This window comes from Aspergillus heteromorphus, assembly GCF_003184545.1.
Source record: "Aspergillus heteromorphus CBS 117.55 chromosome Unknown BO70scaffold_12, whole genome shotgun sequence".
NCBI classification, from domain to species: domain Eukaryota; kingdom Fungi; phylum Ascomycota; class Eurotiomycetes; order Eurotiales; family Aspergillaceae; genus Aspergillus; species Aspergillus heteromorphus.
The window spans coordinates 660,276-687,729 of NW_020290417.1; the positions used below are offsets into that span (position 1 = coordinate 660,276).

Here is a 27,454-nt window from a genome sequence, read left to right on the forward strand (position 1 = left end):
CGTTTCCATTCCTTTCCTCTTTAAAACCCTCTGGACTCTCCAGACCCTCTTTCTTTCTCTCTCCCTCTTCTTCCTCCTCCCCATCTCCCATTCCCTCTTTCATCCTCTTCACACAATGGCCAACTCTCCCCACGGTGGTGTCCTCAAGGACCTCCTCGCCCGCGATGCTCCCCGCCACGACCAGCTGGCTGCTGAGGCGGAGACTCTCCCCGCCATCGCCCTCACTGAGCGCCAGCTCTGCGATCTGGAACTCATCATGAACGGTGGTTTCAGTCCCCTGGAGGGTATGTTTATGTTGCCTCTATCCGGATTCCCTCCGGCATTCCGTGGCGTCGCACCCGGCGCGGATGGAGCCCATTTTGGCTAACTCGCGGCGCAGGCTTCATGAACCAGAAGGACTTCGACGGGTATGCTACAATCCCCCACCCCTTCCCCTCCCCAGCTCAGTGGGAATCAACAACGCGACCAGCCTCCGAATCGACAGAAAAAAGAGGGGAAGTGGTTGCTAATCTGAGCGATTGGCTAATAGCGCATCTCTAGTGTCTGCGAGGACTGCCGTCTGGCCGATGGCAACCTCTTCTCCATGCCCATCACTCTCGACGCCTCTCAGCAAGTTATCACCGCCCTCAACCTCAAGCCTGGTGCTCGTGTGACCCTGCGCGACTTCCGTGACGACCGCAACCTGGCCATTCTGACCATCGACGACATCTACCGTGCTGACAAGTGAGTGGACACTTCATTTCTATTTTCGGGCTTGGCGAAAACGGGCTGTCGGCGATTGATACTCCTTTGGCTTGATCGGGCACTTTCTCAAAACAAGTGTGGGTGTGATTGGCATCGCCGGCCCCGGTTTCCCACGGGTGGTGGTACTAGCTGTCGGGAATCTGCAGATAGTGGGTCTGGATGACGCGGATGGGCTAACAATGCGCTTTTACCCCTGATTTAGGCAAAAGGAAGCCAAGCTGGTCTTTGGCGGAGATGCGGAGCACCCTGCCATCAAGTACCTCAACACCAAGGTTGAGGAGTTCTACATTGGTGGAAAGATCGAGGCTGTCAACAAGCTCAACCACTACGACTATGTCGCTCTTCGCTGTATGTCTCTACCCTACCCGTGCGCCCCTCGAAACCTGCGAAGACGATTTGACTGACCGCAAATTTAGACACCCCCGCGGAGCTGCGCGTCCACTTCGACAAGCTCGGCTGGAACCGAGTCGTCGCCTTCCAGACCAGAAACCCCATGCACAGAGCCCACCGTGAGCTGACTGTCCGTGCCGCTCGTGCCCGTCAGGCCAATGTCCTGATCCACCCCGTCGTCGGTCTCACCAAGCCCGGTGACATTGACCACTTCACCCGTGTCCGTGCCTACCAGGCTCTCCTGCCCCGCTACCCCAACGGCATGGCCGTCCTGGGTCTGCTGCCCCTGGCCATGCGTATGGGTGGTCCCCGTGAGGCCATCTGGCACGCCATCATCCGTAAGAACCACGGTGCCACTCACTTCATTGTTGGCCGTGACCACGCCGGTCCCGGTAAGAACTCCAAGGGTGAGGAGTTCTACGGCCCCTACGATGCTCAGCACGCTGTCGAGAAGTACCGCCAGGAGCTGGGCATTGAGGTCGTCGAGTTCCAGCAGGTCACCTACCTGCCCGACACCGACGAGTACAAGCCCAAGGACGAGGTCCCCGCTGGTGTCAAGACCCTCGACATCTCCGGTACCGAGCTCCGCAACCGTCTCAAGACCGGTGCTCACATCCCCGAGTGGTTCTCCTACCCCGAGGTTGTCAAGATCCTGCGCGAGTCCAGCCCCCCTCGTGCCTCCCAGGGGTTCACCATCTTCCTTACTGGTTACATGAACTCCGGCAAGGACGCCATCGCCCGTGCCCTCCAGGTTACCCTCAACCAGCAGGGTGGTCGCTCCGTGACCCTGCTGCTCGGTGACACGGTCCGCCACGAGCTCTCCTCCGAGCTGGGCTTCAGCCGTGAGGACCGCCACACCAACGTCCAGCGCATCTCCTTTGTCGCTGGTGAGCTCACCCGCGCCGGTGCTGCCGTCATCGCTGCCCCCATTGCTCCCTACGAGCACTCCCGGAAGGCTGCCCGCGAGGCCGTCACCGGAGCCGGCGGCAACTTCTTCCTCGTCCACGTCGCGACTCCCCTGGAGCACTGCGAGAAGTCCGACAAGCGCGGCATCTACGCCAAGGCCCGCCGCGGCGAGATCAAGGGTTTCACCGGTGTTGACGATCCTTATGAGACTCCTGCCAACGCCGACCTCACCGTCGACGTGTCCAAGCAGAGCGTGCGCAGCATCGTCCACGAGATCATCCTCATGCTCGAGACTGAGGGTTACTTTGACCGTCTCTAGATTAGCATAGGCGCTTGGGAAAACGTTGGATTTTGTGTTTGATATCGGTGGATTTCGGAACCATGGGTGGATTAGAGGACCTATTGGTCTATAGATTTTTGTCTTCGGAAATAATGTGCTTGATTCCCCAATGAAGAATTTATTTACATATATCTGTTACGGCGTACCGCTAGTAGAATCACAGAAGTCTACATCCTCACTTCTTGGGTCTGTATTCCGTCAAGTCCGTCCGTCCGTCAACGTCAACTGGTGGGTTGCGGGATTTGATGCAAACCGTGCAAACACACCGCATCTCTTCCCCCGAAGCTGTTCGCCGAACGAAGTCGAAACTTGAAAAGCGATTATTCCCACCAGCACATCACCACGCATCACAGAATGCTCCCACGCGTCCCGACTCCTCGAATACCGGGGCCCGGCCGCTCCCTGCGGTCCCCGATTCCGCACAGCATCCGCCATCCATCGCGTCCCTTCACACAGCACTCGCAACTGCAGGTCATATCCCCACCACTCGGTCGGCCTCAACTGCCCTTCCTCTCCTCCGCAGGCAATCGACCCCTGCCGCCCTTCTCGATCCATCTCCGCCAGCACTTCGCGCGGCTGATCTCGACCGAGCGCCGGAACTACTACAAGCGCCGTTTTTCCAACTGGCTGAAATACACCATCTCGTTCTCCGCCATCCTGTTCCTGTTCCAGGTGGTCCGGATGGGCGTCTACCAAGAAGAACTCGAGCACCAATGGCCCACGCCACCCGAATGGTCCTGGAAGAGCCGCTGGTGTCTGCGCGCCGCGCACGCGCAGCAGAACCCCGAGAAAATCGGCAAGCTGATGACCGACTGGGCCATGGTGGCGGGGTACACGCGGGCTGTGCTGGAGCGGCTCGAGGACCGCAACGGGGAAGGAAAGGGCATTGTCGACCAGGGAGAAGGAGGATTCCTGGTTGAAGGTGTCGGGAGGACGGGATTCGATATCACCGCCAAGAGCGAGCCCTGGAGACGCGGCTACTTCCAGGCTCTCCTCAGCGCTGCGAAGGCCGCCGAGAGCCTCGAGGGCTGGCTGACCGATCGAAAGCAGCGCATCACCGCGCCCCCCGAATACGTCGTCGGGCCCTCCAACCCCCGTCCCAGACCCATGCCCACCAAGCAGAAGGTCATCCCCCGCGAGGAGGACTGCGAGCCCGCCTCCCCCAGCCCTGAGACCTTCTACATGAAGATCCTGACCACCCGCGGCTTCGACACCAGACAGAAGCTCGACGCCGCCCTCGCCTACGCCGAATGGCTCGACTACAAGGGTCTGAAAGACACCGCGCGCGACATGTACACCTGGGCCATCGACATCGCCGCCACCGGCGCTTCCTCCTCCCTCTCCTCCCCCTCCGACATCTCCAAAATCATCGACGTCAAGACCGGCGTACTCAAGAACGACGGCACCACCCTCCCCACCGAGAACCTCATCCGAGTGTCCACGGCCCTAGCCGTCCACCACGCCCGCCACAACAACCTCCCCTCAGCGCTCTCAATCTTCACCTCCGTCCTCAAAGCCCACCGCTCCCTAGCCCCGTCCTCCTCCCCATTCACAATGCCCACCCTTCCCTCCCTCCCCCGCTCCAACGACATCTTCCTCAACTTCTTCAACAGTCTCAAAACCGTTCTAATCCCCGTCGAATACCCCCCACCGCAGCCCTCGGGCGACGAACCCCCACTCCGCACCCTCGCCTCCGCCTGCGACGAAGCCGCCCTAATGACCTACATCGGCGAAATCATCTACGCCTCCTCGTCCAAGGAATCCGGTCTCGCGTGGACCCGCGACGCAGTCGATCTCGCGGAATCGGCGATCCTGGATCTCGGCAACTCGGAGGAACTTAGTGCCCCCCGCGCCCGGTGTGCGGATTGTCTGCGTGTGGGTCTGGGGAATTGGAAGACGATGGTTTCGGGGCTTGTCGTGTTGGCGGACAGGGAGGAGAGGGAGGCGGTCGAAAAGGCCAAGTCCGCCTGGTATGGTGGGCAGAAGAAGGTGGTGGAGATGAAGGATCAGAGGAGGAGGTGGGAGGCTGAGAAGGCGATTCTCGACGATCGTGCCAAGAGACTGGAGGCCTATACGGATGATGGGTCTGCGTTTGCGGGCATCGCGCCGAATGTTTCGCTGTTTACTTGACGTGGTTACCTTGCTAGATTTGGCTTTGGCCTGGTCTGGTCGAAACCGTATATTGTATACTGTATATTGTTGATCTTTCTCTGCGTGCATGGAGAGGTGTTGGGCGAGATTTCATATTTGAATTCATTGACACGTATATGTGTATGTGTATGTTATGTGTATGTATGTATGTATGTTTATGTGTATGTTTATGTTACTTCTCTCTCTCTCTCTCTCTCTCTCTCTCTCTCTCTCCTTCTCATCTCTATTTTTTACAAAATTGAATCTTAGCAGGATCTGATTACCATTTCTTGTTTGCACAGCAGAGTTTAGATCGGATCGGTACGGAAATGGATCCTGTAGGTAGGTAGATAGGTGGGTAGGTAGGTAGGTAGGTAGGGAGGTAGGTAGGTAGGGAGGGAGGGAGATGAGTGTTCTATATCCTAGGTATCTCACAAGTGTGGTAACGAGTAAGGTACAATAGACAGAGACAGACAGGCAGACGGATAGATAGATAGATAGATAAACCGTTATCAAGTAAACGCTAGGGCAAATAACAGCAACAGCAACAGCAATAATAACAGTGCTAGTAAAAATAGTAACCACAGCAATAATAACAGTACTAGTAACAATAGTAACAGTAATAGTAACAGTAATAGTAACAATGGACAAGATACAAGGCAAGATTGTGTATAACGTATGTGCGAGTGAGTGTATGTGTGCAAGTATGCAAATATGCAAATGCGCAAGTATGCAAGTGCAAGTATGTATAATAATATCAGATAGATTAAATTAGAAAGTAAAACCTCCATCCCCGTCTCATCCATCCCACCTCATCCCACCTGACCACATCCATCCCTTCATCTCATCATCCCATCTCATCTCCATCCTGAAGTACACCAGGTACTATCCATCTACCCATCCTTCCCAACAACACTCCCACTGGGCAAAGTAATCTCATAATCATCGAAATCGAGAGTATAATTGCCAATAATCCCCGCAGGAGTAAGGTCGATAGTGAAAGAATGCGTACTTTCACCCGAGAACTCATCGTTCAGGTAGGTTTGGATACTGCTCTCGGAGTACTCTGATGCGGTGAGGGTGCCTGTTTCCTGGAGGATGTAGAGGACGGCGACGCGGGCGAAGTTGAGGTCTGTTGTTGTGACGGTGGTAGTGGAGTTGGATGACGATGATGCGGAAGAGGAAGAAGAGGAAGAAGAGGAGTCCGTTGATGATGATGTTGAAGCAACGGTGGCGGTGGAGGTGGATGCGGCTTCGGTGGCGACGGTCTCGTGGACGGCGGTTGCGGTTGGAGAGCCGGTTTTGGCGGGCGGGGAGCTGTCGAAGACAATGCCGTTGGTGGTCTCGACGGAGTCGCGGGCTGCGAGGACGAAGGTGTGCGTGGAATCGTCGACCGTGGGATCGGGGACTTGCGCCAGGTTGGCGAGCAGGTAGTCGGAGATTGAGGGCTCAGCGTCGCGGCGGGATTTGCTGCTGCTGCTGCTGCTGCTCTTGGTGGACACGCCTGAGAACGAGACGAGGGCGTTTTCCGTCGTACAGGAGACGTTGCTCTGGCTGAACAGCGCCATGATGGTGAGTGCGTCCAGGGAGATGCTGAAGTTTGACTGGGAGTACTCGAAGAGGTCGGGAAGGTCGCTGCCCATGGTGGCCTCCTTACTATCGACCTCGGATGTGACGCAGCTGGCGTCCCCGTCGACCGTACAACTTGATCCCGTGTAGCCGTTGGCGCAAACGCAGGAGCAAACATCGCCGCTCGAGACGCTCACGCCGCCGTTCTCGCAGGGGTTAGTGGATGCGCAGTTGGAGCCCGAGGACTTGTGGCGGAGGACGACAAGGCAGACGGGGATGAGGATAGCGGCGAGAATGATGATGACGATTATGACGCAGATGAGGCCGAAGAGCCACGGGGGCAGACCGCAGCACCGACGGGGTTGCTTTGGTGCAGCCTTCTCCTGGTCTGCCGCGTCTTGCGCGGGGGGCTGGTCGTTGGATTGTATCTGGTGCAGCGTGGACCTTCGGAGGAAGAACGGCCAGGAAGAGTGGCCACCCTCGGGGGTCGCAGCAGGTGGAGGAAACGAGGCCAGGATGCTCTTGATCGATCCCGACTTGCGTCGCGGGTCATCTGGACATGGTCAGTGGGGACTTCTGGGGATATGCAGGGCCAGAACATACTAAAGGGGTACCTGGGACCATTGAGCAGATCGTTCCGGCTGGCAGTCCGACCATGCTCCAGATTCGATGCCAGTTTCGTCGCACGCCGGATCAGATCGGGCAGACTCGTCAGACTTCCTCGGATCTCCGCATCACGGACGGCGCCCATGTTGAGGCGAGGGGGTCTGCGGGCACCGGGCCGTTTGTCGCTCATGGTCGGGGCTGCCTTGGGAAGCGCTGCTGCTCCGATTTCCTTCTCCAGGGGTCCAACGTCACTGTACGGATGAGCCGATTCGGCGGTTGGCGTGCCGATGTCCAAGATAATCGAAGTTTTCTCCAGATCGAAATGCGATGACGCTGTCGAGTTGGACCCAATAGACGCCCTACGATTCGCAGCGATGGCGATTTCCTTCAGCGCGGCTTCGGTGTTCATGGTTCCGGCCGTCATTGGCCTGGCGGAAATGGGGGTTCTCTCCGCGGGCGGTACTGGCGAGCTCGCATTCGACTTCATGATGGTGCGCAGGGCAGGCTTTCCTCGGGTTCCAACGCTGGCCTGTCTGGCAAGCGTCACCACGCCGCCTTGCGCCATGTGCACGGAGTCGTCCTCGTCGGAATCGGCATCGAGATAAGTACCCAGAATGGAGGACTCGGCCGGCCCAGAGCACCAACTGGGTGGGTACCCTCGATCCGAGCTATAGTGGGTTTTCGAGATAGTCGGGCTGTCCGGGATTTCCTCTGGAATCGGCGACACAGAGCCGCGGTTCTGGGGCGCTGGGGGGGCCAGGCTGGCGGCCTTTTTCGGGGCAATGGCTGAGGGGGCGCGGTACTCGATAGGCACGGAGGGGAGTTCGGTGATCGACGAGAAGGTTCCCACCGAGGAGACCCCCGACCGTCGAAAGAGTTCATCTGTCGTGACTGATAGGCGGGGTGTTGAGCCGGCAACACTTTCCGGGCTGGGAGGTCGGGGGATGGGGATTCTGATGGTCGGACGCTGGCCTTGTTGGAGCGGAAAAGGCTGCGAGAAGGACGGCACCGGCCGCTTGATGTTCAACGGGCTGGGGGCCGTGGCATCGGACACGCTTCGCTCGGAATACACCGACGGCGAAGGGCAATCGGGACGAGGGGGGCGCTTCGGGGGAGGTCCTTTTGGAACGTGCAACGTTGCCTGCGGATGGGCCAGGTTGGCCGGTAGAACGCGGGTGTCGGGCAGAGGCCATTGTGTCATATGGGCTGGATCGACTCGGAAAGGTGGCGGCTTGGGGATCGGAGCCTGGGCTTTCTCCGGACGCTTGCCAGCCTGGAGCATCTGTCGCGCGCGCTTGACGGATCCCTTTCGCGAGACGTCCTCGGGGGACTTGGGCCTGGGGCCCGCACTTTCAGGGTTGCTGGGATCCATGTAATATCGGGGGTTAGATGGCACCGTATCTAGCAGTCGTGAGACGCTGTCGAGAGATCCGGGGCCAGCAGGTGCCAGCACATAGAAGCACTCAACGCAGGAGCGCGAGCAGAATGCAGGTCGACTTCGTGCTCAGGACGAAGTCAGATGAATGTAAATGAACGAAGACAGTTGGAACAGTCGGGACAGCGACACCAGTGAGTGTTACTGCTGTCGATGCGCAAGCAGCTCCGACTTGGGAAATGAGTGAGTGAGCTCAGGTGCAATGAAGGGAACGTGGTTGATAACAAGGGCTGCAATGGCACTCAATGCCTCTAGGAGATGGGTAAGTCGACGTTACAGAGCAAGACATGGTAGACAGTCAAGTTAAAGAATCCGTACCGAACGAGAGGGCCTGGATTGGAAAAGGAAAGAATGAAGAGAGACCCAGGTCACAGAAGCATAATAGCAGACTTGCAAAGTCTCAGAAGAACCTTTGGCCGTCCACCAAAACCCCTGAGCGCATCGAGGGAGATGTTAGCCCAGCCGGAGCATTATGAGGGCACTAGTTCGGGCACTTACGAAAGAATCAACCAGCAGACAAAAAAATACAACGAGAGAAAAAAAAAAAACTCAGAGAGCTTCTAGCCCTGACTGGGGAAGGGGGAAAGGAGCGAGCGAGTGGAAAAGACGTAGAAACCAGAAAGAAGGGCAGGCAGCACCCCAGGTCGCGTCAAGACACCGTCTCGTGGGCGATAGATAGCTAGCTAGCCAAGGCCTCACACGGATGGGAAAATAAGAAGGCCAAGGAAGGGTTCTCCAGTAACCCGGCGAACCAAAAGTCAGACGTTGATATTAAAGTGCTTCATTTCCGTGCATGGCTGGGCCAAGGGCATGGGACCGGGCTCAGGGCGTGGTGGACGTTTGGGAGTGTGACCAGTTCAGAGCAAGTGGAGTTGCTGGAGTTGCTCCAGAGCAATAGCGCGGGGACAGACACGGAAAGCCGTTTGTAGACTGTTGGTGGCTATCATCATCATCATCATCATCATTCATCCATATTCGTTAAGCCAGCCTGGAGCCGGTCTCTGTCCAGAGTTCAGCTGGCAGGCCTAACGATGGCGACACCGGCGCTGGGGATTCGTTTCATGGGGATACGGCTGAGGCGACGAATGGAGGGCAGCCTCGCGGTGGCCTGGATATCAGACAGAGTTAGGAAGACAAGTGCCGTTGCCATTATTACTGTGAGTGAGTGAGTGAGCAGTGAGCAGTGAGCAGTGAGCAGGGTATGCGAGCCGACTGTTAGCGGGGGGGGGGGAGGAGGAGGAACCACAAATTGGGATGACTGAATAAACGGAGCGGACGGTGATTGGGCCCGGGGGTTGACACTAAGTCTCAGCTTGAGCAGAGGAGCCGTGAGTCGGTGGCTCCTGCGATTTCAACCTGAAACCCTGGATGAAGGCCCTCCCGTGTGCCGTGGCCAATGATGAGGGGAATTGCCGCTGGTCCTGGCTCGGGTAGATCCTCGCCTTCAAACCTGAACAGTCTCACACTTGCAACTCGAGATGCCGTCCACCCGGATCATCCGCACTGTTTCTCCTCCTAGATAGTTATCTATCGAGTCCTTTCGTCCTGGCTGAAAGGGAAAGGCGACTGCGATGCGACCAACAGAGGGCGCCGTCGGCAGCTAGCATGCATGCATGCATGGACGGACTAACTAATATGGACCGGTGGTCTTTGTCTGTCTGTCTGCCGGGAAGAAGACCTGGTTGCGGACTAGCGAAGGCACGGAGATTAAGCAACGCAATCAATGGCGGATTGATCAAGAATCTCCTCGTACGAGGGCACTGACCGGTGGGCGCGGATAATAATAGCATCCTCCTTTTTTCTTTTCCGTCCGACTCTAAGAGTCTAAAGCGTCTAAAAGATCAATAGTCTCCCTGGGCTAATGTAGCGGACCGATAGGGAGGTGGTACAAGCTCAGATAGATATTTGCACATCCAGCTGAAAGAAAAGAAAAAAAAAAAAGAAAGAAAGAAGCCCACGACGCGGCCCAACTGGATGCAGGCAGTGGGCGCAACGGTCGCTGGAGCGGCCCCTCTTTCTTGTCTGGCAGTTGAGTCAGAGTGTTAGTGACAGAAAACTAAGCCGGGGATGGCTGCAGGCCTGCAGCCACAATGCAATCGGATTCAGGGGGGAAAAAAAGGGACTCGAGGCTTTCCCCTTCCTCGTGTCCCATGGGAGGTGGAGGTGGATATCCGATGTCTTCCATGTTCAGATCTAATATCTGATTCTGATGTCTATCCAGTATCTAGTGATATCTACTTTATCTTCCCGGCCAGTCCAGGTCCATCCCATCCCAGTAAAAATAGATGAGTGGAATCGGTGGAATCGGTGGGTGCGGTGGTTCGGTGGTTCGGTGGCTCTCGCTCGATATTATCTTTCATTTGGCAACTGCCGTAGCTCCCATGTCCATTTCTATTTATACGCCGCATTGTTATCTATATTGATGAAGCTCGAGCCTATTTGACTCGCAGAGCCGTTCAGTGTTCACGGCTGGGAGCTCACACGCCAGCCTGCCTGTTGGCGCCAGAAGACAAATATCACTCAACCCGGCCCAGCTCCCTCCTTACCCGAGTAACTTCCTTCTCCACCATCTGCATCTCAACAACGACGCTGGCCAACTCGGGGAGCCGGCCCTCAACGGCCGTCGTGAAGGTCTTCTGGGCGCTGCGCAGATAAGGAGGGACCAGGATCCCATACCAGTGGATCGGGTCCGAGGAGCGGAACTTCTTCTTCGGCCGTCTGGGCTTCGCATGTGCGTCCACATCCGGTTGCGCTTGATCCTCCGCCGTGGTCACGGACTCGCCCGTCTGTGTGCTTTCCTCACGTCTAGACGGATCTTCCTGGGACGAACCGGTGTCTGATTCCGTCTTCTCGTCCGCCTCAGCCTCAGTCTCCTCCTCACCCTCATGCTCGGGGTGTTTGATTGTCACCGATTCAACGGCAAAGATAGGTTTAGCTTTGGCGTCCGCAGAGTCCGTCTCCAGCGAACCTTCAGTCTGAAGCGTATGGTGTCCATCAATTAGGTGCGAAGGAGGTTCGAGGGTCCTGATTAGCTCGCATGGGTTAGCGATGGGTTGGTTCTTGTAGAGACGACAGGGCCAGACCCACACTCTCTTCGTCGCCTTCATGCGCTCGTCATAGTAATCCGCGCCATAATGTCGTCCGGGGGGGCAGGTATAGTTCGCTTGCGCGAGAGAGAGGAAGCCCTGTATCATTCATCATCCATCTCAGTATTGTCCGTCCGCAGTTGACCGGCAGAGCGCCATACCGACGAGAGCTGGGACCCGAGCTCCGCCTGCAACTTCTGGTGCTGGTCGAGAAGATGCAGGTACCGTTCCAGGAGACTATCCAGCGACTGCAGCAGATCCGTCGAGGAATCGGCTACGGGGGGTTGGGGTTGGGACTGCTTGAGCCCGGCATCGGATTCGGGGGCCGGGGTAGGAGAGCGCGAGGCCGGCGGCGTGGGGATCTGCGCCATTGGAATGCCAACCTGCGGGAATGATCGCAGTAGCTGATAGTCTATGGCTCGAGAAGACCCGTGGAAGCTCGTGGATCACCGCTCCAGGGAGGATGAGGGGGGGGGGGGGGGTTTGAACTTGACGGTTGACTTGGGACTTGTGACGAAGGGCGGAGGGCGAGCTGGCAACAATTAGACTATCTCGAGGCCGAACCTCCGCGGTGGAGGTCCGATAACTCCGTCATCCCAAAAGCAAAAATTATTCCCTATCCCTCCATCCGGACCTGTCCGTTTTTGCTTCTTTCCCCTCCGTCGACTAAATTTGACCTCTGCGACAAATCCAGTCCCAGAAACGCTGTTCCAGCCCGTCGTTGTTCGTCGTTGTTATTGTTGGAAGCGAGCCGCCACTGCGTTGCGCTTGTCCTCGGTACCTCCCACCCAGAACTATCCCCAATCCCAATCCCCATCCCCAGAGCCTCTCGGCATCGGACATCTTCGGCAATCACCATCTCGGACTGTTCCTAATCGGGACTGCAGAAAAGGTTGACTCCGACGCGAATAGCATCGTCGAATCGACCCTCCGCCTCCCTCCCCACGTTCGCGGGCCAGACGAGGCGATTAGAAATCGGCGATAGCTGCATCTGCCATCTCGGGCGGAGCCGTTCTCTTCCTCCTTCCATCGCCCCTCTCTCTTTCAACCAGATCACTTTGATACTCGCCCCTCTCCACTCTTAATCATGTCTGTGCCGGCCTTGCAGCGAGACACGGCCTTCCAGGTTCGGTCTCTGGTATGTCTTCCTTTCTCTCTTTCTCTCTATTCATCTGTCCATCTCCCCGCGTGGACGAGCCCTCGTCCTCGTCCTCCGTCGCCACCGCGACCTTTTCTTTCTTCCTTTTTTTGTACATCTGTGCCAAACTAATCACCCCCTCCCATCCAGTTCCGTTCCTTGCTCCGCCAATCTCACCAGTTCTCGAACTACAACTTCCGCGAGTACGCGCGTCGGCGCACGCTGGATGCCTTCCGCGAGCACCAGAAGGAGTCGGAGGACCGGCGGATACAGGAGTTGATGCAGGAAGGACTACAGAATTTGCGGTTGCTGAAGGTGAGTACGGATTCGCAGCTTTGTGCGGTGACGGCAAGGCGATGCGTCACAGCGGGGGTTCACGGCGTGCTAATGCAATACCGCGACAGAGGCAAACCGTCATCAGTCAGTTCTACCAGATGGATAGACTGGTCGTGGAGGGCCAGAAGACTGTAAGCACCTAGCACCGCATGCACTCTCGAATCGAGTTGATCTGTCGTGGCCATGGTGCTGATACCGGACAGGGAGCGCAAACTGGCTCCGAAGGGAACATTGTTCGCCAGAAGGATACTGGGTAAGATGGTTCCTTTCCTCCCGATGGCTTCCGGGTTATACTGACGGCGATGTAGCTGGGACTAAGGGATTTTATGTTGGATATCTGTTTTTCGAAGCGCGAGTCCGGAGTTGAGGACAATTAAAGCACCATAGGGCGTTGATATCTCAGGGCCACTGCGCCGATGGCCGGAAGTTGCAGGGGGGGGGGCCATAGGGAATAGAATGGAGGTGTTCTGTATTTTTACTCCAAACCACCGTGTTGTAGGTAGCACCGGCCTTACTGGTCCGGAATACGATTCTTCTCTCACCGTCAAATGCCTCGGTAAATTAAATCCCATCATAATTGAGCAGCCGGACAGTATAGACCGTCTAGTCGACTGCAAGTCTGTCAGTCGGGCCGTCACGTGCCAGCCGGTCGCCGCGCCGCCTTCACTGATCGCATCGCGCCTCGTCTTCCCTCCTCATACAATCGGATCAATAGAACGACAGAGTGTCTTGCCTCCGGTCTGGCAACTCACCCAACCTCCAGCTCTACAGATCCAGTGGATTGGACTCCTCCACTGCCGTCTCCATTGTCTGGGAGTAGGACTGCAGAGCTAGACGCTCACCATGCCCCCCACGGTAAGTTCCTCGCCGCGACCGACCTCCCGCTATGAGCCAGCTAGCACCCCATTGCATCGAAGCTCGTCGGACAGGCCTATGCCACATCATGGCTATTTCGCTAACACCCTCTCAGTTCAGATCATCCCGTTCCGGGCGCCAATTCGGCGATGGCGCCAACCGCACCAGAACCGGCCAGATCGACCACGATGTGTTCGAGGGCCTCCCTGTGCGGCGATGGTCGCGTCAGACTCAGACCATCTCGCAAGTCCCCAAAACCGAAAACACAGAAGCGGACGACCAGGGCCCGGGCGGCAAGCCGAATGTCCCCGAACACCCAATGCCTCGAGACAGCCACCTTTTGGCCCCGATGAGCAAAGCGCTCCTGCGAGCTGCCCGCTCGGGGTGCATCTACATCCGCCAGGCGGCGGCCAAGGACTCGGAAGATGAGGAGAAGGAGGCGACGGATGGAGAGGAACTGCCGCTGGCTCAGAGCACCGAACGTAGCTTCGTCACCCGCAAATGGGCGACCATTCCCAAACACCTGGAAGCCTCGGAGGTCGAATTCCTCGCCAAGAGACGCCCGGGTCTGCCGTCTCTCTATGGCGCCAGTGCTCCGGCGGTGGACGCGACCAATTCTGGTGCGCCGATGAGGAAGACCCGGTTCAAGAAGGTCGATCCGACGACCGGGAATATCTCGATCTACCAGGCCTGGGTGCCGGAGGGACACAAGATCGAGGGAGAAATCGCCGATGAATCTCAGTTCGTGGCGGAGAACGGCACCAGCGCGGTGGTTCCGGAGGCGCCTGCTCCGGGCACGGTCATCGATGGCGTCGGGGTCGTCAATGCCGAGGGCGTCGTCGTCGCAGATACCGCCTCCGCGGCGGTAACGACTCCTTCGAAAAGACGTCCGCCTCCTCCCAAGCGCAAGGGTAAGGGCATCGCGAAGGGACGGCGGAAGAAGGTTATGTTTGCCCCGGGAGAGGGTACGGATGCAGCCTTGGTTCATGGTGCCAATCCCACTGGGGCTGATGGCGCGGCGGACTTTCCCAAAAATGGAGATGCGGCACAGACGCCAGTCGACCAGAACGGGCAGGACGAAGAAGATGATGAGGGTGACGAGGGTGACGAGAGCGACGAGGGTGATGAGTCCATGCTCGATGCGAAGACCCCGGAAACTCCAGTGGCTCGTCCCAGCACTGAGCCCCCAGCTGACTCGGTGCCTGCCTCTGCGCCTGCCACAGCACCCGAACCAACAGCGACGGTTGCAGCAGGCACTGCGGAAGTTGTCACGTCTTTGCCTGAGGCTCCGTCCGCTGAGCTGCCAGAAGCTCCCACGCAGCCAGCTATGGCTCAAGATACACCCCTAGTTGCCGAAACTCCCTCGGAGGCCACTGGTCTGTCCACGCCTGCAGTTCCCGAGCAGCAGAGTGAGACCCAAACGCCTATGGAAGATGTGGAGATGACCGAAGCCAAGCCTGAACCGGAAGAGACCCCTGTTCCTCAGCAAGCCCCAGACGCGCAGCAACCACAGCCAACCGCGGAAAGCGTCGAAAATGCCCCTAGCTTGCCGCCTCAGGAGGCTCCTCAGGCTCCTGTCCCTGAAGCTCCCGCAGTTGAAGCTACGGAACAGGCCGTTGCCGAAGTGCCCGTAGAGAAGCCAGTGGAAACAGCTGCACCAGGCACTGAAGAAGCGGCTCAGGCACCGTCTCAGGCTGATCAGGATATGGACACGGTTATGGAAGACTTTGCTCCTGAACAGGCTGCGCACGACCAGGCTCCAAAGGAACAAGTCGAGCAAGCTGCTCCTGAACAAAGTCCCCCCCAGCCAAGCGAGGAAGGTGCAGAGACCAAGGAATTCGACCTTCTGGGTAATCTCGAAGCGAGCCTGAGCAATCCAAACGAAGGGCAGGACGGCGATCGAATGGACGTGGAGAACACGGATGCACAAGCCCCGGTCGAGCAGCCCACCGTCGCAGAGACTACGCTAGAACCTCCTCAGGTGAATATAGCCGCAGAAAGTAGGGCAGAGTCAGCAGATAGAGTCATCGAGGCTGTGGAACCGGCTACTGAACCAGTCACTGAGCCAGCCACTGAACCGGCTGTGATAGAAGAAAAAGAGCAGGTTGCAGAACCAACCACCGAGCAGCACACCGAACCGATCTCCGAAGCGCCTGTGCCACAGCCTGTTGAATCCGCGGCAGAGGCTCCAGCGGCGCAGGCCGAAGAGCGGGTCAAAGAGCAGGCAAAGGAGCAAGTCACGGAGCAACCTCAGCCAGAGGCATCTGTCCAGCAAGATCTCCCTAGTACGGAAGAACAGCAGCCCGTCGAACCAACAGCACAGGCCCCGGAAGAAGTTCCAGCCCAGGATGCAGCTCCAGCTACCGATGTTGATGTCGCAGTCGAGCAGCCAGCTGTAGAGCAACCCTCAGAGCCACAGACGGAGCAGTCGACAGAAGTACCGGAGGACCAAACATCCGCCAAGGTTGAGGACTCAGTCCCCCAGGCAGAGGAGGAGAAAGAAGAGGAGAAAGAAGAAGCTCCACTCCAGCAGCCAGAGGAACCTCAACCAGATGCGGTTACGCCTTCTGTATTAACTGGCACTGCGGAAGAACAGCCGGAGCCAGAGCCAAAGCCAGAGCCAGAGCAACCCCAAGCTGAAGAATCGCGGGGATCTGTAGAGGGAACCCCTGTCTCTACTGCTGCTCCGGTTCCTGCTCCTGTTTCCCCCTCGGCCCCGGTTGACTCTACATCTCTAGAGGCCAAGCTAGAGGAGTTAGAGTCAGACGCAAAGACAGAGGAACCACAGCCAGAGGAGCCAAAGCCAGAGGTCCCAAAGCCAGAGGTCCCAAAGCCAGAGGTCCCAAAGCCAGAGGAATCAAAACCAGAGGAATCAAAACCAGAGGAATCAAAACCAGAGGAATCAAAACCAGAGGAATCAAAACCAGAGGACACAAGCACAGATAACACCGAACAACCCCCCTCCACCACCAACCCCGCATAAACCTCATATCCCATGCCTCCCAACCTCCCTCCCTCCCTCTCTCTAGCTACCATCTCCACCAGAAATACTCTTCGCAGCAATCTTGTCTACAATTTCCGGCGCGGTGTACAGGCGCATTTACCGGGGGAAATCCATTTATTTACTCATTTACGTGAATATTGTTGTTGATTGTTGATTGTTGATCTCAACACGGATATCTTGCTTTCTTTGTATCATAGGGATTCTATTCGCTGTTGTGTTGTGTTGTGTTGTGTTGTGTTGTTTGCTTGCTTGCTTGTGTAGTAGCGAGCGAGCGAGCGAGTGAGCGAACGTATGATATGATATGAATAGAGATACATACATACATACATACATACATACATACATACATACATACATACATGGAATCTAGAATACTATGTCTGTCTGTTTGTCTGTTTGTCTGTTTGTCTGTTTGTCTGTTTGTCTGTTTGTCTGTTGTCTTGTTGTCTTGTTGTCTGTTGTCTGTATGTCTGACTTTTGTTGCCGTTGGTTAGTTGGTATGTATATCCCTATACAGAACATCTTTTGTCGACGAGGGGGATATTATGTCATAAAAGATTCCGAAATCTTCCGTCATTTCTCGGGTAAATACTTCTACCGAAACCGGGATGAGCTGACATCAGCATCCTGGATAACTAACTAAGGTGCTGCCTGAGGCGGTCAAGAAGAGAGGGGGTCGTACCTGCCATAATGGGCGATTGCCACCTGCAGATCAAGCACCTAGATAGCCTCATCTCTCACTTCTCATCTTCTAGCTAGCACGAATATTATCAGTTTACTAGTGATCTTTCAATTATCAATATTGTTGACAAGTACTGCCTACCTGCAGTACACCCATAGCATACGAAGCATCGGATACACAACAGTGCCTACCAATCGAGACCTTTGTCTCAAGCCATTTCCCCCTCTGATAGATCGATGGCCGACAACAACTCGCCAGATTACAAGGCGCTCTTTCTGCAGGCCGAACAGAGGCGCAAGCAGGAAGAAGAGAGGCGCAAGCAGGCCGAAGAGCGACAGAAGCAGGCCGAAGATGAAGGCAGACAGGAAATAGAGAGACGAGAGCAACTTCAAGAGCTTAGTCGACCGACCACTTTCGAGGAATTCTTGCGTCATTCCCATAACCTGCTCTCCCGACCGCTGAGAGTGGAGACACCCTCTCGCTCGACCACCGGGAAGATACCCCTTCCCACGGGGAAATATTGCCCAAAACGGTTGGAATATTGGGCCGACTGCTCGGCACTACAGTCGGAGCTTTACAGGTCCGCCTACAGCTACCTTCAGTTGACACCCGGGGGGGCGCCTCATTTGTTCTTATCTTTGCATGAACTAGAAGGATTAGGCCGACGACTTTGTCGGAAGCCTATGAGCAGCGAGAAAGAACTTGAGGCCTATGAGCGATTCGCCGTGGAAGAGCATGTCCACGACATCATTACCGAGTTGTGCAGATTACCCGCTGCTCGCGACGAGTTCGGCCTCGGCGATGGAATCCAGTTCAGCAGTCATACGAATTCCTTAGACGAGAACGAGGCTCTTGAAGCGGATGCAAGCCAAGCATCAAGTGTCCCCTACCCAAGACCTGATCAGTTCTGTATTCATCGTGTCGACGGCAACACTACCACTCTCCTCACCTCTGTCGAGTATAAGCCGCCTCACAAACTTTCTGTCGCCACCCTTCGTATGGGGCTCCGACCAATGGAGTTATGGAAGGATATGGTCAGATCAAACAAAATACCCACAGACCAGGCAGCGAAGCTGAGGTATAATGCAGAGCGACTTGTCTGCTCCGCCCTTGCCCAGGAGTATCATGTTATGATCCAAGAAGGGCTCGAGTACTCCTACGTGACCAACGGGCTTGCTCGGGTCCTTCTCCGTGTTCCACATGATGATCCCAGCACGCTTTATTACTTCTTATGTGATTCTAACGGCGAGTTGAACACAGAAGTTGAAGATAGTTTCCAGCTACCGAAGACTTCTGTTGCAAGAACGCTATGTCTGTGTTTGATGGCCTTTCGCTCAACTGTGCGTGGCCAGGAATGGCGAAATGCCATACGACCGGAGCTTCCTCTTTGGACGACTAGTTTTCACCACACTCGTTCTCAGATTCCCCAAGCAGAAATGCCACAGACCCTTCCGAACTCCGATAGTACAACACTGCAGTACACAAGTCCGGAGTCTGGTTCATCTTATGAACCGCCGTCATCTCCGCCAGATTCTCCAACAGCAACAGGTCGCAGGGTGCCCACAAGGTCTCAGGCCAGCTGTGCGCCGTCAGGTGTACGGCATCGCTCACAGTCGTCACAATCACCCGACCCCGATTCGAATCCAGCAACACGCCGTAAGCGAACCTTCAGTCAAGTTTCGTCTTCTCCATCTGCCCAACGCGTGGCTCGACAAAGAGACACAAATGATGCTGAAGGCCGAGATAGCCAGTCCCGCCACCGCGATGCACAATTTTGCACCCAGCGATGTTTACTCGGGCTGCAGTCTGGCGGTCTTCTAGACGACCGTTGTCCAAACGTGATGCTCCATCGTCGAAGCAAAGACGATCTGCAGCATCCGATTACCTCGGAAGATTTGGTGCGTTTACTCAAGGCACAATTGGACGAAAATATCGACAGATGCACACCCCTTGGAGGTTGCGGGGCGTACGGTGCGCCGTTCAAACTTACTTGTTGCATACATGGCTACACTGTCGTCGGGAAAGGAACCACATCGGGACTGTGGAAAGAAGTCGCTCGCGAAGCGGAGGTATACCGAATTCTGCAGAAGGCGCAAGGGTCTGCTGTGCCTGTTTTCCTAGGTACGATCGACTTGGCGAAAATTTATTTTCTTCACGGAGCTGGAGAGATTCGCCATATGCTCGTGATGGGCTGGGGGGGAGACAGTACGGCATCGATGGAGCTAACACCGGAGCTTCTCCGGGATATTCACAAGTCAAACAAGGAAATAAGAGCTTTGGGGATCATCCACGAGGACCTTCGGCGTGATAATGTCCTGTGGAATAAAGAGCTTGGGCGGGCGCTAATAATTGACTTTCACCGCTCCACATTGAAACGTCGGCCAACCTCAAAGCGATCACGAGCCGTAAAACGACGACTATGCCAACCAGAAATAGGAGATCCAACACATGGAGATGTGACGTGAAGCAGTGTTGGAATATTTATTGCATTTGCAGTAATCGTAATCATTGGAACCGCGACAGGCCGTCTGATTTGGACTAGCGGGGCACGGGGGCGAAGGAACTATCCCGTTGTAGGTGACTGTATCTATTTAGATAGGCCCAGCTGCAGCACATCACCTAGAGAAGGCATTTTTCGCTCGTCAGGTTTAGCGTCCTGACCTCTGATTGATATGCCGTTGACTTCCCTTCAACTTCCCAATCTAGATGTTGGGAGAGGAGACGTTCTGCAACTCTTACTATAAGATATCTTCATCTTCATCTAAATCTTAACATCCCCGAACCGGTCTAGCTCTCTCCCTCTCCCCCCGAAACAGGCTTAGTGAGAGTAAGTACTATGTCGGGTTTTATTGTATGGGCGAGGGTTTTGTTTATTGTGCTGTCTGTATAGCTCTATATTACTACAGTTCTACAGTTCTACAGTTCTACAGTTCTACGTTGCAGCTGTACACTGCAGAGGTTATGATGGGATTCATCTCTTTAGGGATATATCTTTTATTTAAAAAAAGAACCATTTATAAAAAATTGCATGAATAAGATGGCAGGGAAAAGCTCGAGCGGAATATAAACCCATGTTTTTTTTTTCATGAAGTGCACTGATGTGTCGGCATCAGAATATATATATACTAGTAGTAGTTTGAATACTCCGTCCATCAAACCACACATACAAGTTAGTAGTATCTGGTGAATCAAAAAAAAAAAAAAAAAAAAAAAAAAGAACTCAATTGATCAAGCTAGCTACTAACCCAACTCCAATTACTCCAGCAGATCATAAACATCGCACCTCATCAACCAAATCAATCAAGTAAAAAGTACCAGACCTACAATACCCAGCTACTTAGACCAGACAAGCACGCTACCATGTAACCATCCACAACCCATACCATCTCTGGACTTGCACTGACGACTCAAGTACCTTACTTAGGCTTAGGCTGTCTCATAAGATCAATTATCAAAACATCAGGATCAGGCCAGACATGAAAAGGAAACAAGAAAAAAAAAGAAAAAAAAAAAAAAGAAAAAGAAACTATAACAGAATGGGGTGATACAATCAAAATCTGGTAATAGCGCCCATCGTAAACCGAACCAAACCGAATCAAACCGAATCAAACCAGTCAATACAGCATCCAGGAAGGGAGGGCCAGTCGCGGTTAACCAACTACCACATTAGGGGATAGGGGCCAAAGTTTGCCGAAAATATAGATCAAGAAAGGAGAAGATAGATCGAAAGAAATGGATCCAGGGCACACGCCTGCAGTCCAGGCAAGAAAGCAGATGGTGTTCCAGAACAGTCCAAGATAAGTAACAGAAAGGGGAATGGGAGAAGAAACGATTAACTAGAAATATAGAAGGACGTGGATCGCTCTGGGATCCAAAATTATTCTCAGAGCAGTAGCTGATCACTTCTTGCCCTTGGGAACTGCACTCTCAGTAATCTTCGCGCCTTTGGCCGTGGCTGTGGCCGTGGCCTTGGGCTTCGGCTTCGACTTCGGCTTGGTCACCTTCTTGCCATCTCCCTTGACTTCTACCTTCTTCTGGGGCCTCTTGCGTGGGCTCACGCCCTTGGCCGCAGCGAGGATCTTTGCCTTAGTAGCTGCGGATGGACGACTCAGCAGAGAGGGTGCTTTAGAAGGTGCTTGAGAAGGTGCTTTAGAGGGTGCTTTAGAGGGCGCTTTGGATGGCGCCTTGGATGGCGCTTTAGAAGCCGCCTTCGTCGGCGATGTGGCCGCCTTTTCCGTCTTGGCTTTCGTTGTCTGTGTCTTCTTAGGCACCGCGGCTCGTGCCTTGGCCTTCACTGCTTTGACCTTGGGTAACTTGATAGCCTTCTTCTTCGGTTCATCCTTCTTCACGGGTTGCTTCTTTGCTGCTGTCTTGGAAGATGCTTTCGCTGTCTTCGGGGACGCCTTCGCTGCTGTCTTCGGAGATGCCTTTCCGGCTGTCTTGGGAGATGCCTTCGTGGCTGTTTTAGGTGATTTCGGGGCTGCCTTGGCAGTTGTCTTCGCGGCCGTCTTGGCGGCTTTTTTGGGTGTTCCCTTTGAAGGACCGGCCGTTTCTTTCGTGGCTTTCTTAGGCGTCCCCTTTGCAGGGCTGCTCTTTGTCTTTGTGGCTTTGGCTGCCCCCTTCACAGGACTGGCCTTGGCTGCTCCCTTAGGACTGGCCCTGACCTTCGCCTTCACCGGCCTCTTCCGAGAAGCAGCTGATTTAGCAACAGTCGCACGTGCCCTCGAAACGACCTTCTTGACGCCCGACTTGATTGTCCTTGCCACCTGCAGCTTGCGCTTCTTGTTGGCATGCGAGGCAGATTCGTCGAGCACGTCACTGCTCTTTCGCTTGGTTCCGGCCTTTGCCCTCTTCGTGCTGCCCTTCTTCATCTCGACCTTAGCCTCCTTTGCTCGCTGGTCCTTTTCCTTTGGCCGCGGGCCCAGAATTCCACGACAGTTTGATGAGCCACAACGGCACTGCTGGACGTTCTTCTGAGAATATGGACTGCAAAAGTCAGCACTGTCTCGAGGCCGCGTGCTAAGAGAACTCACTCGAAGTTATAGTCGTAGGTCAGCTCTTCCCCGGTCATGATGCCCCGATCCCCAGCGAAAAGAGCCATGCGAGGCTTTCCGGAGACCGTCCACTTTTCCATCCGGCAGTTCGGTTCGCAGGAATGGTTCACAAAGCGGGCGATGGAGCCGCGAGTGGCATCGATGATCATGTTCTGGTCGAAATACATCAAATAGTAGCACTGCATCTGTTAGCAACATGACCAGTCAAGACGTGCAGAAGACCAACCTCATTATTCTTATAAATCGTTCGCATTCGTTTATTGCATTCAGACTGGGTTACGATCTCGCCGGTGTACTCCACGATGACCTGGTTGGGCTCGAAGGTGCGGTTGCTGCGAACGCCGTATCCACGATCTGCGGTTTTGATGACCTCGACGCCGATGTTGTATTTGCCCCCGGCCTTCGTCCGATGCTTTAGCTCCTCGAAACTTCGATTCCCGCACTCGGGGCCCAGCCCGCAGTTGCCTTCGTCGCACTCGTAGAACATATAACGATTCTGACATTGCTCGTCACAGCCCGTGTCGGGCGTGCACATGCACTTGGACAGCTCACAATGCTTGTTCGCACGCCATATACTGGATGCATCTCCCACAAAGACGTCTAGACCTTGTTAGCTGTGTTTAACCCAACCGCTGCGTTGACATACTCTTGTTGGTCTTCCTCCACTCGTCAGGCTTGGGCTGGCCAGGGGGCAGCGGCGAGAAGATGTCGAACGGTAGTTGGAAGTCTCTCCCCTGATTCAGTAGCCTTTCTCCGGCAAACATCGGCAGCGGTAGTAGCCTCCGCTGAGCCGGACTCTGCTCCGGGTGACTCTTCCTCCTGTTCTTATTCCTGCTCTGAATAGGCGGGGCGTCTGTGTACTCCTGTCCTGAATACAGGCCGTGTGCCAGCCAACGCTTCCGCTTCACACGCGGAACAGGCTCCGCAGGGGCGGCTGGCTCCTGTGCAGCTTCCTCCGTGGGCTGCGTCTTAGTCGGTAGATCACTCTCGGAGACCCGTCTCTTCTTTGGCACCGGAGCACTAGGGGCCGGGGCTGGAGCCGGGGGCTCTTCTTTTGGGGTAGCGGCGTTGCGCACTCGTAGGCTGGCGCGGCGGCTCGGTTCGGCACTCTTTTCGGTCTTGTCACGCGAGCGCTTCCCCAAAACGCTGCTAGCCCGGCCAACAAGGTCTGACGCCTTGTCGAGGATGCTCAGCCGGTTTGAGCGACGCGTTGGCTTCGGGCTGTCGACTTTGGCTGTGGCGGTAGACTTCTCCCGAGACTTTTCCTGGTCTTTCTTTTCCTCCTGGGTCAACACCCGTTCCACGCGCCTCCGTAGAGTCCGTTGTTGTAGCGACGTGCTCATGTCACCGGGTTGCGGGTCCTGAGACGATTTGGAAACAGGCGTATCTGGCGCCAACGGATGGTCGTCGACGTCGACATGATCCTGCGTGAGTGTTGCCTCGCTCCATATTGCCGTTTCCATAACCGCTATGCTGTGCCGAAGGTGGGAGGTTGACGCGGACTTCACCTCCGCAACCCGAGCCCCAAGCCCATCGGTGAGGGTTTCACTCGAGATCGTAGGCTCGATTTCATCCACCGGAGTTGGAATACCATGATTATCTGCGTCCAGGGCGTCACCTAGTTGGGCGGTCCCCCGCAACGAGGCGCGTGTTACACGTGTAGATCGCCGGCGTAGGGTTGGTTTCTCTTCGGCGGACGCGTTCTCGTTGTTGCTGGAGGTCTCGGAGCGACTATTCTCGGGGGTGAGGAGTTGTTCGGTGTACTCGAAGCCCATTGTGCCTCCGAGAGGCTCGTGCGTGTGGTTGTTGAGGTCCGAAAGGGTTGCGGGTGTTGCGGGCGACGCGCCGGATAATCCAGTTGGACCGTCCATCCTCCCCAAGGTCTCGGGAAAGGACATGCGGTGAGGAGTAGAAAGACTGCGAGAGAGCTTGGGTAAGCCGCGTCTTCAGGGGGTGTTTACTTGTTGAGAGGAGGGAGGGGGGATCCAGTTCCGGAAAAGGCTGAGCTGGGTTCCAATGGAAGGGGGGGGAGGGGGGGGAGGGAGGAGGAGTCGGGGCTGGATCTCCTTACCAGACGTATCAATGGTATGCCTTAAACTATGTCTCACGGATCACACCGAACCCCGAGACAGGGCGACGGCGTAAAAAAGGCCGACACAGGACGCGAGTGGGAGGGCTGGCGGGTGGGAGGCGAGGGTCATGGGCAGAGAATGGAGGAAGAAGGAAGAAGGAAGCAGGAAGAGGGAGGGGAGAAGGAAGAAGAGAGAGAGAGAGAGAGGGAAGGGAAGGGGAAGAGGAAGAGGAAAGGAAGAGGAGGTGCGGAGGGAAGAAGCAGGTCCGTATCGTCCAGCCCGAGGACGGCGCCGCGGAATGCAGTCCCAACACCAAGCGACAGCGACACCCTCCAGGCAACACACTTCCCTCCCCCCGTTTCACCTCCGGGCTCCGATTTCGTTGGCTGCTCACTCGGTCGCTGTTCTGCCTCGCCCCTCGGAGCCTCTGCTCGGTAGGGGATCGTGTTCACGGGGAGAGCCGTCATCAGGACCGCACTACATCTGCTTTGCTTTCCCCCCCATTCTACTATGAGGCATATACTGCCAATTTCCGGACCTCCGAGCGCGCTTATCACCCCATACGCTTCGCGTGCACCAATTCCAATCTATTGATGATATGCGTGGTCTATCTGCAGCCCAGAGTGTGCTTATGGTACATAGCCCTAAATCTCGCCCGATATAAGAGTCCGCCCAACCACCGCAACAGATGCAACTAACACACCCACGGTGAAGGTCGCGTACATGGGAATGAAAGGGAATGAAAGGATCATGAAAAGAACGTGGTCAACGGCTGGTTCGTATGTGCAACTCGCTGGAAATCAAGACACGGCAGGAAAGAAGGAGGGGTAAGGAAGTCAACGTATATGCGGAGAGTGCCAGTTCGTTCAAAGAAAGACTGCAAAGATGGCTGCGAACATTCATTATGATCTCGATATCTTGAAGAAGGTGAGGAAGAAGGATAAGAAGAAAGGTCTCCTCGGGAAGTAGAAAAATACGAAGGGAGTAGCAAGAGGGAGCCAAACAGCTCACGATTCCGGTTGAGACGGAGGAGGCACATGCTGCATCTCGATGTCGGGCTGAGGCTCAACATGGCGCGGGAGATACTTGCGCTTCACCGTGCTCAGGCGCTGGTCGCCTTCTTGGTACGGCTGCTTGAACTGCATATACGTCGGAGGCCGTGGGCGCAGGAAGACCGACAGCCAGTTCCGGAACGCGTTGCCCTGAGTGAACGGACGATGGCGATCAACTTTGGCGAACTTGTGGGAGTTCAGGTATTCTCTGGTTGTCTCGCCCCGACCGACCAGGAAGAGGTGGTATGCCCACAGAGAGGCCGGGTACGGCGCAGCGATCGCCCCGAAAATGACCATTGCCCAGGGGACCCGCCATTTATCGATGGCAGTGCCGAAGCTGACGTGCTCCTGGGAGCGATATACCAGGATATGGGCGAGACTGGCGCCGAGTAAGAATAGCGCGAGAAGCGTGGAGGAGGCGACAAAGGTGAAGAAGTATCGGTAGTTACGGCGGCCGACACAGTTGTTGAGCCAGACGCAGTGATGATCGAGGGTCTCGACACAGTTATCACAGACACGGCAATGGTAACACCGGGGAGGGCGCCAGATACAGCACGTCTTGCAGTATTTGATCGGCACATCCATCGCCGCAACTTCAGACGTTGCCAGCTTCACCATCACCCAGTCGTTGGTCGGTGGACCTACCGCCAACGGATCGACAGAGAGATCTGGCGGAGGCATCTGGTGAAGATTGCGAGGAATAATCTGGTAGAAATGTTAGCAATGAAAGGCAAGTCGATTCGACTCTCCCTTACCCCCGGATCAACGACTGAAGCATGTATAAAGGACGAGAAGCACAGGTAGAAGAGGTAAGCAAACAAGATCGGGATGGCAGGCGAAATATGATGCCAGAGCCAAGGAGCCCTATGCACCGTTAGCATCTCCACAGACAGACGCAGAGCAGATACTCACGAATATGCGAAGAACAGAGCAGAGGGCACAACCACAAAGATCCCCGTCGCAATGTTAACGGGCTTGTCTCTGGAGTTCTGCAGTCGCCCACCACCGAAAAAGATGGTATTCCCAACGAAATACTCGTAGTTCTTACCCCAACGGCTCCTGGTGTCGGTTATCCGAGGCGGCTTTTCGATAGATCTAGGGGTCGAGCCGGCGGAGGATAGCCTCTCGTGTGCTCGATTGTCACGGTTCTCTTGTCCCTGACCCCGGTTCTGTAGGGAGAGAAAGGATAGTGGTGATCTCTGGGGCGTTTCGGGTTCGTTCGAGCCACTGTAGCTTACCCCCAGGTTGAGATGTGGTGGTTGGATCTTATACGCCCTCTCCTTGTCGAAGATAAGCTTAGCACTCTCGCCTTGACTCCGTCCCGTCGTGTTGCCGACAGGGCTTGCATTCGACGTGTTGCGATCCGGGATGATAGGGTCGGTGAATTCAGTGCCGCGTGAGGGAGGGGGTTCCTGCTCCATGGGCGCAACGGACCCCTGGGGTATCGTGCTGTTTGATACCAAGCTCTGCCGATTCTGACTCCCATGGTCGTTCCATTCCTCCGACGTGTCTGTGGCTGTTCCTTTCGTCATGGGCCGGCCACGGTGTGCTTGGAGTCGCTGCGATGACATGGGGCGGAAGAAGCCTTGCGCCGTGAGGGAAGGGATGTGGGATCGGCTCAGTCTGCTACCGGAACTTCCTGGTCGATTTGTGCCCTGGCTGGTGGATGCGATGGAGCTCCTGGCGGGCGGAGGCGCTCGTCGGGACACGGACGGTCGCGATTGCACGGGATGCGACGAGACCGTGGTGTATGCCTGGGACTGCTCGCCATCTTCCGAAGCCATATCCGTCACCCGGGACGAGATCCCTCCCACGGAAGGGGGTCGCGGAATCCCTAGGGCATGTTGCGCGGGGGCCGGGGAAGACGTATCGCTTGCCTCCGAGATTGCGGAGGATAATGGCATGGTGTTCGATGTGGATGGATGTCGTATGGGGTGATGTATTATGTATGATGTATGATGTATGATGTATGTCTAGTCCAGGCGGCGATATAGCGTGTTGTGGCTGGAGGGAAATGAAGCGATTCGACCGGACGGCGTATATCGACGGGCAGAA

General features: G+C 55.6%; 11 protein-coding genes across 11 annotated transcripts; 6 read left to right on the forward strand and 5 right to left on the reverse strand.

The window, feature by feature from the left end:
• Positions 1-14: 14 nt before the first annotated feature.
• sC (sulfate adenylyltransferase) lies at positions 15-2,488 on the forward strand. Its single transcript, XM_025548060.1, has 5 exons — positions 15-284; positions 380-407; positions 541-723; positions 947-1,092; positions 1,161-2,488. Exons 1-5 carry the CDS (start codon positions 116-118, stop codon positions 2,357-2,359), a joined length of 1,725 nt encoding a protein of 574 aa, XP_025399498.1. The 5' UTR covers positions 15-115; the 3' UTR covers positions 2,360-2,488.
• A 224-nt stretch (positions 2,489-2,712) lies between these two features.
• BO70DRAFT_362156 (uncharacterized protein) lies at positions 2,713-4,673 on the forward strand. Its single transcript, XM_025543217.1, has one exon. The coding sequence runs from the start codon at positions 2,735-2,737 to the stop codon at positions 4,508-4,510; it is 1,776 nt and encodes a 591-aa protein (XP_025399499.1). The 5' UTR covers positions 2,713-2,734; the 3' UTR covers positions 4,511-4,673.
• A 730-nt stretch (positions 4,674-5,403) lies between these two features.
• Positions 5,404-8,057, reverse strand: BO70DRAFT_291869 (uncharacterized protein; the record flags this gene model as incomplete). The annotated part of the gene is made up of 2 exons (XM_025539400.1): positions 5,404-6,632; positions 6,683-8,057. The coding sequence occupies 2 exons, from the start codon at positions 8,055-8,057 to the stop codon at positions 5,404-5,406; spliced, it is 2,604 nt and encodes an 867-aa protein (XP_025399500.1).
• Positions 8,058-8,232: 175 nt separating this feature from the next.
• On the forward strand, positions 8,233-8,968 carry BO70DRAFT_37638 (uncharacterized protein). Its single transcript, XM_025545126.1, has 2 exons — positions 8,233-8,560; positions 8,615-8,968. Exons 1-2 carry the CDS (start codon positions 8,408-8,410, stop codon positions 8,801-8,803), a joined length of 342 nt encoding a protein of 113 aa, XP_025399501.1. The 5' UTR covers positions 8,233-8,407; the 3' UTR covers positions 8,804-8,968.
• Positions 8,969-9,625: 657 nt separating this feature from the next.
• BO70DRAFT_362158 (uncharacterized protein) lies at positions 9,626-9,975 on the reverse strand (the record flags this gene model as incomplete). Its single annotated transcript, XM_025543218.1, has 1 exon — positions 9,626-9,975. A coding segment is annotated over exon 1 (263 nt), but the record flags the coding sequence as incomplete, so codon positions are not given.
• A 487-nt stretch (positions 9,976-10,462) lies between these two features.
• Positions 10,463-11,669, reverse strand: BO70DRAFT_387311 (uncharacterized protein). The gene is made up of 2 exons (XM_025545905.1): positions 11,368-11,669; positions 10,463-11,305 (listed from the first exon to the last, which is right to left on the reverse strand). Exons 1-2 carry the CDS (start codon positions 11,575-11,577, stop codon positions 10,637-10,639), a joined length of 879 nt encoding a protein of 292 aa, XP_025399503.1. The 5' UTR covers positions 11,578-11,669; the 3' UTR covers positions 10,463-10,636.
• Positions 11,670-11,872: 203 nt separating this feature from the next.
• BO70DRAFT_362160 (LYR motif-containing protein) lies at positions 11,873-13,078 on the forward strand. Its single transcript, XM_025543219.1, has 5 exons — positions 11,873-11,983; positions 12,094-12,344; positions 12,495-12,659; positions 12,749-12,933; positions 12,989-13,078. Exons 2-4 carry the CDS (start codon positions 12,294-12,296, stop codon positions 12,821-12,823), a joined length of 291 nt encoding a protein of 96 aa, XP_025399504.1. The 5' UTR covers positions 11,873-11,983; positions 12,094-12,293; the 3' UTR covers positions 12,824-12,933; positions 12,989-13,078.
• Positions 13,079-13,432: 354 nt separating this feature from the next.
• BO70DRAFT_362162 (uncharacterized protein) lies at positions 13,433-17,017 on the forward strand. The gene is made up of 2 exons (XM_025543220.1): positions 13,433-13,535; positions 13,651-17,017. The coding sequence occupies exons 1-2, from the start codon at positions 13,524-13,526 to the stop codon at positions 16,516-16,518; spliced, it is 2,880 nt and encodes a 959-aa protein (XP_025399505.1). The 5' UTR covers positions 13,433-13,523; the 3' UTR covers positions 16,519-17,017.
• Positions 17,018-17,219: 202 nt separating this feature from the next.
• BO70DRAFT_336669 (uncharacterized protein) lies at positions 17,220-19,904 on the forward strand. Its single transcript, XM_025541117.1, has one exon. The coding sequence runs from the start codon at positions 17,458-17,460 to the stop codon at positions 19,684-19,686; it is 2,229 nt and encodes a 742-aa protein (XP_025399506.1). The 5' UTR covers positions 17,220-17,457; the 3' UTR covers positions 19,687-19,904.
• Positions 19,905-20,751: 847 nt separating this feature from the next.
• BO70DRAFT_362164 (putative histone-lysine N-methyltransferase (Ash1)) lies at positions 20,752-24,445 on the reverse strand. Its single transcript, XM_025543221.1, has 5 exons — positions 24,347-24,445; positions 22,922-24,192; positions 22,502-22,875; positions 22,255-22,454; positions 20,752-22,207 (listed from the first exon to the last, which is right to left on the reverse strand). Exons 2-5 carry the CDS (start codon positions 24,144-24,146, stop codon positions 21,121-21,123), a joined length of 2,886 nt encoding a protein of 961 aa, XP_025399507.1. The 5' UTR covers positions 24,147-24,192; positions 24,347-24,445; the 3' UTR covers positions 20,752-21,120.
• Positions 24,446-25,354: 909 nt separating this feature from the next.
• Positions 25,355-27,303, reverse strand: erf2 (palmitoyltransferase ERF2; the record flags this gene model as incomplete). The annotated part of the gene is made up of 3 exons (XM_025539391.1): positions 25,355-26,104; positions 26,155-26,263; positions 26,312-27,303. 3 exons carry the CDS (start codon positions 27,301-27,303, stop codon positions 25,355-25,357), a joined length of 1,851 nt encoding a protein of 616 aa, XP_025399508.1.
• Positions 27,304-27,454: the final 151 nt, after the last annotated feature.

Excerpts from the sequence above, each read along its gene's own strand:
- BO70DRAFT_387311 (XM_025545905.1), bottom strand. The coding sequence starts at position 11,577 with ATGGCGCAGATCCCCACGCCGCCGGCCTCGCGCTCTCCTACCCCGGCC. Across the intron at positions 11,306-11,367 it reads TCGGGTCCCAGCTCTCGTCG|GGCTTCCTCTCTCTCGCGCA; the intron begins GTATGGCGCTCT and ends TGAATGATACAG.
- BO70DRAFT_362164 (XM_025543221.1), bottom strand. The coding sequence starts at position 24,146 with ATGGACGGTCCAACTGGATTATCCGGCGCGTCGCCCGCAACACCCGCA. Across the intron at positions 22,876-22,921 it reads GTGGAGGAAGACCAACAAGA|ACGTCTTTGTGGGAGATGCA; the intron begins GTATGTCAACGC and ends AACAAGGTCTAG. Across the intron at positions 22,208-22,254 it reads ACCTACGACTATAACTTCGA|TCCATATTCTCAGAAGAACG; the intron begins GTGAGTTCTCTT and ends TGACTTTTGCAG.
- BO70DRAFT_362160 (XM_025543219.1), top strand. The coding sequence starts at position 12,294 with ATGTCTGTGCCGGCCTTGCAGCGAGACACGGCCTTCCAGGTTCGGTCT. Across the intron at positions 12,345-12,494 it reads CCTTCCAGGTTCGGTCTCTG|TTCCGTTCCTTGCTCCGCCA; the intron begins GTATGTCTTCCT and ends CCTCCCATCCAG. Across the intron at positions 12,660-12,748 it reads AGAATTTGCGGTTGCTGAAG|AGGCAAACCGTCATCAGTCA; the intron begins GTGAGTACGGAT and ends ATACCGCGACAG.
- BO70DRAFT_362156 (XM_025543217.1), top strand. The coding sequence starts at position 2,735 with ATGCTCCCACGCGTCCCGACTCCTCGAATACCGGGGCCCGGCCGCTCC.
- BO70DRAFT_336669 (XM_025541117.1), top strand. The coding sequence starts at position 17,458 with ATGGCCGACAACAACTCGCCAGATTACAAGGCGCTCTTTCTGCAGGCC.
- BO70DRAFT_37638 (XM_025545126.1), top strand. The coding sequence starts at position 8,408 with ATGGTAGACAGTCAAGTTAAAGAATCCGTACCGAACGAGAGGGCCTGG. Across the intron at positions 8,561-8,614 it reads CCACCAAAACCCCTGAGCGC|TTACGAAAGAATCAACCAGC; the intron begins ATCGAGGGAGAT and ends TAGTTCGGGCAC.
- sC (XM_025548060.1), top strand. The coding sequence starts at position 116 with ATGGCCAACTCTCCCCACGGTGGTGTCCTCAAGGACCTCCTCGCCCGC. Across the intron at positions 285-379 it reads TGGTTTCAGTCCCCTGGAGG|GCTTCATGAACCAGAAGGAC; the intron begins GTATGTTTATGT and ends CTCGCGGCGCAG. Across the intron at positions 408-540 it reads AACCAGAAGGACTTCGACGG|TGTCTGCGAGGACTGCCGTC; the intron begins GTATGCTACAAT and ends GCGCATCTCTAG.